At 36.7% G+C, this 9,061-nt stretch overlaps 1 protein-coding gene and 1 long non-coding RNA gene across 4 annotated transcripts; one reads left to right on the top strand and one right to left on the bottom strand.

The window, feature by feature from the left end:
• Positions 1-530: 530 nt before the first annotated feature.
• Positions 531-8,177, bottom strand: LOC103042612 (solute carrier family 25 member 45). Of its 3 annotated transcripts, none has more exons than XM_007253980.4 (7): positions 7,466-8,177; positions 5,197-5,246; positions 5,049-5,092; positions 4,877-4,948; positions 3,822-4,010; positions 2,826-3,078; positions 531-1,386 (listed from the first exon to the last, which is right to left on the bottom strand). In XM_007253980.4, exons 2-7 carry the CDS (start codon positions 5,231-5,233, stop codon positions 1,097-1,099), a joined length of 885 nt encoding a protein of 294 aa, XP_007254042.2. In that variant the 5' UTR covers positions 5,234-5,246; positions 7,466-8,177; the 3' UTR covers positions 531-1,096. The 3 variants fall into 3 exon arrangements, with proteins under 3 accessions (XP_007254042.2, XP_007254044.2, XP_022523573.1); XM_007253982.4 differs by having other exon boundaries at positions 7,677-8,176; XM_022667852.2 differs by lacking the exons at positions 5,197-5,246; positions 7,466-8,177 and having other exon boundaries at positions 3,822-3,930.
• LOC125799035 (uncharacterized) lies at positions 6,206-6,797 on the top strand. The gene is made up of 3 exons (XR_007437853.1): positions 6,206-6,289; positions 6,405-6,473; positions 6,520-6,797. It is a non-coding gene; the product is annotated as an uncharacterized LOC125799035 (long non-coding RNA).
• Positions 8,178-9,061: the final 884 nt, after the last annotated feature.

The following is a 9,061-nucleotide window of genomic DNA, read 5'->3' as shown; positions in this document are numbered from 1 at the left end:
TATTAAGTTTGCATTGGCTCGAATCCAAAATACATATTTTATCTTAGATACTGCCAAATACAAAAGTTTGTATAAACAAATATGCATAGAACTCAGCATAGTCTACCCTTTGCTCAAATGTCAAAAAAAGAAATAAAAATTAAAGACATGAAAAGGATTAATGAGAAATACGTCATTGTGAAGGTATTAGTAACTTGTCCAGTCAGATATGTTGACAGCAATGCTGACAGGAACCAGATGTCCAAAGCATTTAATGCCTTTACTTCTAATTATTTTAATTAAAGTTAAGATTATTTAAAAGCTAATAAAAGTCATTTTTATATACTATAAAAATACTTTTTAAAGATATTTTACTATTTTACCATCACATAAAACTCCACAATAGTCTTTTTTATTATTGATAGTAAATAATATGAAACATATCTATATTATCTTTTTCTTTTTACTTTCATTACTGAAACAATACAATAAGTTATAGATTAATTTATTTCTATTTTACATTTTCTTCCTGTTATTTTTTATATGATGTAAAAAATATCTTAACCTTCTCATGGTCTTCTCTGTCTGAGTTTTTGCTGGTCTTGGTCCTGGACTATTGAAAGTCTTGACTCAGACTTAACTTGTTCTGGTATTGGTCTTTACTCTGACTCTGCTTTAGCGGCCTTGACTTCATCACTACTGATAAATTGCAATATCGGGTAAAAGAGGTAGGTGCATGTGAGTCAGGAAAAGGCATCCTTAATACTATATGTGAGACCCTACAAAAGAATGTTCCTTTAAAATGTACCTTTAAAAGATATTTTGAGAACATTCTGAGAACATAATTTTATTAGCTGATGCGTAAATACCTGTAGATACTATTTGGTCCTGATGTGGAATAACCGGTTCTGTAACTGCTACTTTTAGACGTCCGTGTTTTAGTTATATTCCGGGCTTTGTGACTGCCATCCATCCCACTAGAAGATGACATAATCACTAGCAACTGTGGTGGTTGTGAACTATTAACAGTGGGATTTAATAAAGAAGATACTCAAGTTGATGGTCGGCATGAGTTCCACAGCATACTTAGCAGCTTAAGGAGAACATCAGACATGCATTAATCCTGAGCGCAGGGTGAAGCAGTCATGTACCTTAGTAGCATCTCATAGCTGAGAAAAGTAACGGCATTGACAGGAAACGCCCGCAGGCTGTTCAGAAGAAGACCTTTGAAGAACACTCTGATGCCCTCCTCCCGCAGACTAGTAATGATGCAGTGCAGGGTGCCCTTGTATACCCGGCCTCCAGCCCCGGACATCTGCAGACGAGCCTTTATCACGTCCATCGGTGTCGCACAAGACCACGTCACCACCCCAGCGATCCCTCCAGCTATTAGAATAGCATATGTACCTGGTGCAAGTACAAACAACCCAGAGGTGAACAGCCTGCAGTAGACATGAACTTACTCATATTTTATAAGGCAAGCTTGATTATAACTTATTTTGTATTTAAAATACGCCACATGGCAAAGGTTTGTGGACATGCGAACAATCCATCCAATGAGCCCTTACCCTTTCCACTAAATTTAGAATATAGTCGGTAATTTACTTCTATTTATGTACGAAAGTGGTGCTTTCCCACTTCCATGAATCTCCTGATGAAGTTCTCTGTAGCTGAAGGTGCTTTTAGATGTGGGCTGCAAGGGCTGCAACTCAAGAACAGCGTTCACTGGACCCATTGTTGTATGAGCTTTGGTCTACCACATTTTGGCTGACCTAGTGTTGCTGCACATCTGGCAGCTCTAGGAGGGCAGAAATTTAACAAAAACGGACGTGTTGAAAAGGATATTAGCATGATCTATTCTAATAATAAAGTGTACAGAGATGAACCCATACAGATGAGCCCACAACCATACACCGTGCAGCTTGATTTAGGGTTTGTCTTTGCTATCGTAACGACAGGAAGCGTACACCTTGCACGTCCCAAAACATCTAAAAGGCATGTACTAATTCTATTAATTAATTATGGGTGTGTTTTAGGCTTAATGAGCACTAAACAACAACAGTATGTCACTTGCCATTCCCTTTAACAGCCAGATGCACTCTGACACAGATTGCTATTTTAACAGTGTAGCTACCTGGACATGCAATGAACATCTGACTGTTGACGTCTGCCTAAATTCTATTTAGTCAGTGGTGTACCTGTGTTTTCTGTTGCCAGAAATGCAACTACACACCTCATTTACAGACCACCATGCCCCCTGGTGCAGATATATTCACAAGCACTGTTGCTGTTTAAATGTTGCAAGGTGTGAAAATAGACAGTTGGTGGGGTCTGAGATAGCAATGAGCATAACGATGCGCCTATATGCCCAAATGCTGGTTGACATCCCTTCTAATGAATTAATTTAGCTACTTTTAAGTTGCACCTATTGCTGACACACACAAACACCGCCTTTCTAGTCCCTTTAGACTAGAAGTAGCGATGAGCCAATAAAATAGGACTCGGGGTTACAAAAACACAAACCTATTAGCACCATGCTCAATGACAGATGTGAGCTGGTGGGGCCTAAATGCACCAGTATTAAAGTTTATAACAGGACCCATCAAATATTTTAGGACAAGTCACTCATGAAAATAAATGCAAATAAATCTTTACAGCAATTTTCCATACACTAGTAGAAAGTCTTTCTTAGACAACAGAGACTGTATACACTTTGGAAGAAACAATGAAAAGAACAGGTGTCCCAGTAGTTTTGTCCATGTCTTGTATATGTCGATTTTATGCACATTAGTAATGGCTGCGACTTCAAACCTGAAGACATTCATAAACGTTTCTTGGACACTCACTAGGTTCTTTTCCTTTCTCCGTCAGCATCCTGCAGGTTAATTCATAGGGGAGGAAGTAAAGTCCAAAGCAAGGAACGTCACGCAGGGCTAGAGCAGTCACACCTCTGAACAGACCCCTCGCCCCGTCCTCCCTGACGATCATGACCATGCAGTGCCAGGGGCTGCGGTACCTAGCCCTATCCAGCTCTGAGCGTCCTTCAGTCTGGTTCTGAAGACGCACCTTTACCAGGTCGATTGGGGATGTGACCAGAACCTGGTTGAGAAGGTCAGGGCAGTTGAGTTAACACAGTCTGCCTACACAACACTCAAATACACAGTTTGATTGCATTTTTGGCAGTGTTCCTTATGAACTATAGTCTCTAGGTCACTAATATTGTTGGGTTTGCGTGCTGCAACTGTCTTCTTTACATCCAGCAAAAAAGTTTTATTGGGTTTTAGTCGGGCGACTGGGACGTCAACTCCAGAATCTGCCAGGATTTCTTTAGAAACCCAGCATTGGTTAATTGTCTCGTTGAAAGGTTAAAGTGGGAATGTGCTGTGTGTTGTTTAAATGCTGCAGTAGAGAGTGCATCAACACTCTCTGTTCCAATACTGCTTTACTACAGACAAAGGCTTTGTAAATTGACATTTATGATTTTTTAATCAATTTCCAAAGCTCAGTTTTAATGCATTGCTGCTTACCGTAAACTGTAAACACTTAAACAATGAACTGTTGTTTTTTTTAATTGTTTTATGATTATTATTTGTTTACAATATACTTTTAAAATATAAAATATTTACTTTTTTCAGTTTAAAGATAATTTTTTTTTTTCTTAAAACGCCCCCTGAAAAATTTTGTACACTGGATTTTGTACTATATCCAGTTACTGACTGGACCTGAGGAGCTTATATTGCCAAAATATAGGTATAAAAATATGTGGGTGATCTAAAACCTTTAAACATCAGTAGAATACATGAACCTAAATGTTGATGGAAAAGAATGTGCTGTAGAGCTACCTGCATCATTCCTGAGACACATCCAGCGGTAAAGACTGCCCACAGTGGTGCCTTGTTCCCTTGCGCACGCTCCTTGTGCTGGGATTGGGTGATGTAATCCAAAGCATTGCTATAAGAACCAAAAGCGACAGAGTTGCTGACAGCGACACTCAGGACAGGGAATGCCATGCCTTTTAAGAACCCGTGGAACTGAGCCAGCAAGAAGAGACAGATAGAGAGTCACTTATTAACTTTTATAGCAATACTGATGACACTTTCTGTGTCAGGTTCTCAAAGCTCTTGTAAGCAACTTGCCAGGGGTCATGATAGACAAAGACATGTCGAGACAAAGACTTTATGGCACAGTAATGTGATTAGTGTGGAACTTGTGCATCGATTACTTGCTGATAGAGGATGCAAGTTCCACTGTAGTTCTGTAAGGAAGTGTCAGGTTACAGTGCTATTCGCAGGAACATAAAGTTTAGCAGAAACAATGAAAGATCAAAAATGTTATTAACCTTATATTAACATGTATTAAGATAATAAACAGAGGGGCCTTTGAGTGTTCCAGCGGGCTAGGCGCTGCCACTATAATCAGGAGAGAGCCCAATTGGCCTTGCTCTCTCCCCATATCACTCCAAAGGGTGATGTCTGCAGCACAATGCCTCTGTGAGCTGATGTATCAGAACTGAGTCGCTGCGCTTTCTTCTGAGCGCACTGTGATGCTACTCGACAAAGCAGTTCAAAAAAAGGTGGTGGCTGACTTCACATGTATTGGAGGATGCATGTGCTACTCTTCACCCTCCTGGTGTTTGGGCATCACTAGTGATAGAGGTCCAAATGAGTGGGTTGGGTAATTGGCCATGTAAATTTGAAAGAGAATGGGATTAAAACATATATTTAAAAAAAATGATATTATAAAAAATAGGGTCACCAGTTGCAGGACCTTATTAACATAACTTTGGGCTGTCAAATATTTTGGAAACTTTAGTCAAGCTGGTGGTAACAGTAATCTAATCAGTGTACACCAGCAGCTTTATGTCAGAAGTCATCCAAAAATAGTCTTTGATACTTACCCCTTCATGTGTGTATGTTCGTACCACACAGTCAAATATCCCTTTGTAGATAGACTGAGTTTGAAGGCGCACCTAGGTGTAAAATATAAATAAAGAGGAATGATAAAATATTTATTGACTTTATGCTGTTAAGAAACTCAAAGCTGTGCACTTTAACAAGAGAGCTCCTCACCTTCACAGTATCCATGGGGTGACCCAGAACCAACCCAACTGCACCTAAATACAAGCTTTTTATTGGCCTAGTTTCTTATGCAGTAAATAAATAAACTAAATAATGGAAAGATAGAATATGTCAAATAGATTATAAATGATGAACATACCTGAAATCCATCCTGCGATGAATTCCACAAACGGCATGGTACCTGTTCAGCTAAAACACAATACATTTTAATGCTTTCCATGAAGACATTACATGATAACTCAGTTCAGTAGGCTTTTTTATCCATTGGTATCAATAGGTAGTTTGACTCTAAGACTTCTGAGTGGGGTTTGGATTGCATGAAACATTGCTGTGAGAATTTATTCAGGTTCAGTGATAAGAGCAGCATTGGAGGTCTATTCCAATTAATATCAAAGCATATAAACCCTGCGTGCTACAGTATCTCTACCCTAGTTTTTACCAATATTAACCATATACATATACAGATACATATACTGTGGTATATATATATATAGTTTGTTTGGCAGTATTAAAGCTTTAAACTATTAGCCATGGTTTTAGCCATACTATGGATTTTAAATGATTTTAGATGATTAAAGTGTTACACTTTTAGAGTTAAATTAACATTAACATTAGCATATTCCCTGTACGATACTACAATAAAATACAACAGTAATTACAGTACTATAGTTTAACGGTTATTATTATTATTACTATTAGTAGTAGTAGTAGTGGAACATTGTTATAGTATTGCATGATATCATGATACTTCTACTACGTATCATAGCCAAACATGAGTATACAAAAAGTATAATGATCGTTAATAACACAACAGTAAGCATGGTATAATAATTATAGTGTATAACAACCATAAGTTACCATATCACAGTAAAATCAAACTCCCAGTTTAACATGTTATCAACATTGTGACCAAAAGGCACAGTACTAGTTAATAAACACCCACAATAAAACCATGACAGTAGCCTATCAATGTTACAGGCACCACAGTCATTTATGACTGTGGTGGATACCATGCTAAAACTAAAATGAACACCTTTCTAAAAGTGAGGTGAACACCATTCTAAAAGTGAGGTGAACACCATGCTAAAAGTGAGGTGGATACCATGCTAATACTAAAATGAACACCATTCTAAAAGTGAGGTGAAAATCATGCTAAAACTAAGGTAAACACCAAGCTAAAACTAAATTGAAAACCATGCTAAACGTGAGGTGAACACCATGCTAAAAGTGAGGTGAAAATCATGCTAAAACTAAGGTAAACACCAAGCTAAAACTAAATTGAAAACCATGCTAAACGTGAGGTGAAAATCATGCTAAAAGTGAGGTGAACACCATGCTAAAAGTGAGGTGAACACCATGCTAAAAGTGAGGTGGACACCATGCTAAAACTAAAGTGAACACCATGCTAAAACTAAGGTAAACACCAAGCTAAAACTAAATTGAAAACCATGCTAAACGTAAGGTGAACACCATGCTAAAACTAAAGTGAACACCCTGCTAAAACTAAAGTGAACACCATGCTAAAACTAAAGTGAACACCATGCTAAAAGTGAGGTGAACACCATGCTAAAAGTGAGGTGGACACCATGCTAAAACTAAAGTGAACACCATGCTAAAACTAAAGTGAACACCATGCTAAAACTGAGGTGATTTTACTGTATAACAATAGTTATCATAAGTAACTATAGCATTCAATGGCACAATCACGGTTTACCATACACTTTAGCAAAACCATGGCAGTATCATTTTACAAGCAAAATTATTAAATTAAACCATAGGAAGTTGCTAGGGAAAAATGTGTCCTCTAATCTTGTTTTTCAAAATTTCTATATATTTTTATATATTCTTTGTATATTCCCATGCAAATTTCTACACTGTGGGATTAATAAAGGATTATCTTATCTTATCTTACTGAGAAACACCATGGTAAACCCACAGTGAATTTTTATGTGGGTCATTATTATTAAATAATGGTTCCTCAGAGAGCTGCACAGACTAAATGCAAGGGGGCTTTATACTACTACAGTATTTTCGAAGGTTTACTAATGCTTTTCTAATACACATGAGCTTGCTGGTTACCATTACATACTAAAATAGTAACTTATGCTGTTAGACACCTTTAGATTCAATTAAACAAACATTAAATACACCTATCATTACTTATACTCAGTGATGCCAATTTAAACCAAGTGAAAACAACTTTATCCAAGGAAATACAAATACTCTTAATTACAATGATACAACATTAAACCACCAAGAATCAATATAAACATTTAACTAAAGTTTCCTAAATATTTCTCAGCATGGTCTGGAAAAGGTCCAGATTAGCTCGTGCAGGGATAGATTCTAAGATAACTACAGATCATGAAAGCATTAAGATATAAAGAGATATAATGAGAGATTTTTACCTGAACCTTATATTCTAGCTAATCCAGATGTGTCCAAAAGGAATGCAGAGGATCTCAGAAAAAAAGGAGGAAAAAAGGGTAGAAACGTGCAGAACAGAAAATACATCCCTTCAATGAGCTCTACTTTGAGCAGTTTGGTTGTGCATGCTGGCCTATAAAGTATACACTTTAAGTCCAAACTAAGCTTTAAACTAGCTAATTAGTTACTTACATTAGCGCTTGAAGGAGCATCAAAACATCCATTATTCAGGCTTCTACAGTGAAAGCTGCTTTTATGTGGGTTAGCTCTCCTCAAGCACTGCAGCCTCCCCAGTCCAGTGATATCTGTGCTGCTGTAGAGCGAAGCCCGCTGTTTAAAGCAGTAAAGTGTAAAATATCTTATCTTACCTCATTTAAACAGGTTTGTGGGACATTTTACCAGCTCAGCACGGTGATTTACATTACTTTTAGCCCCTTTTCACCGTGGTGCCCCTTAAAAAGCATCTCTACTGACACCACATGGCAGTAAACATACTCTACAATATACTGTGTACACTGAAAAAAATAGTCTGCTTGATCTACTTAAAAAAAATTAAGTAAAACTTTTTGCATCAGATAATTAGGTCGATCAAGAAAGAGTAGTCATTGTATTTACTACTTATTTTTGTCCAGTAGGGCTAACATACTTTTTCAGGTATTGTCAACTTAAAAGAGTCCATTGACACTACATGGGAAATTTAAGTATTGTCAACTTAATTTTCTCTTGTACACTGCTGCCTTAAAAAGCTGAGTTAACTCAATTTAAGTGTTTAATTTGTCCTTTTTAAAAAATGATCTGTTTAGTCAAATAAACTTACAATTCATCTTTATTTTAACACACACTTTCAAGTTAATAAAACTTTAGTAATATTCACATAACTTATCATTTTAAGTTAACCATGGGTATTCTCAACATATTTAGTATATTATTATTTACCTGCCAATAAAATATGTATTTCAGAGACAGTATATTGTGATCACTAGGAAGATAGAATAAAGTTAATGTGCTCTTACAGCCTACTACATTGAGGCCTGGCAATCAACATGTATATTATAATCACTGCATGCCCAGGATAAGGTAGCTTTGGGCAACAGACAACACAAAGATAGTAAGTAAGGGAGAGGCCACACCCAATATGCAAATATATGGTACCAGGAGCCTATAGGAAAGCTGCATGAACCAACACTGTAGAAAGAGCATTGACACAGGTAGTGACTAAAACTCTAGTAAATATAACAAGACTTTTGTTTGTTGTGCAGGTGTACCTAAAAAGATTTGTTGGGATTACATAAATACATTATATTAGGGAATAAATACACAATGTCTTGTATTTTGGACAAATGTGGAGTAATTAAAAACTAGATATATTCATGTAAATGTAAAAACATATTTTTTTGTTGTTAATAACACAGATTTAATTACGTTACATTTACTTTATAACGCTCAGATTTATTTTTTTCAGTGTAGTGTACTCTACTATATTCTGACAAGACCAGTTTTAGATGAGTATATCTCAGTAATGTTATAATTACTAGTCTGAAAACTGTGACTGTAAATGGTTCAAATTACATTACAGT

This window comes from Astyanax mexicanus, chromosome 1 (assembly GCF_023375975.1).
Source record: "Astyanax mexicanus isolate ESR-SI-001 chromosome 1, AstMex3_surface, whole genome shotgun sequence".
Lineage (NCBI taxonomy): Eukaryota > Metazoa > Chordata > Actinopteri > Characiformes > Acestrorhamphidae > Astyanax > Astyanax mexicanus.
Note: the sequence above shows the minus strand (reverse complement) of the source record. Positions and strands in the feature narration are given on the sequence as shown.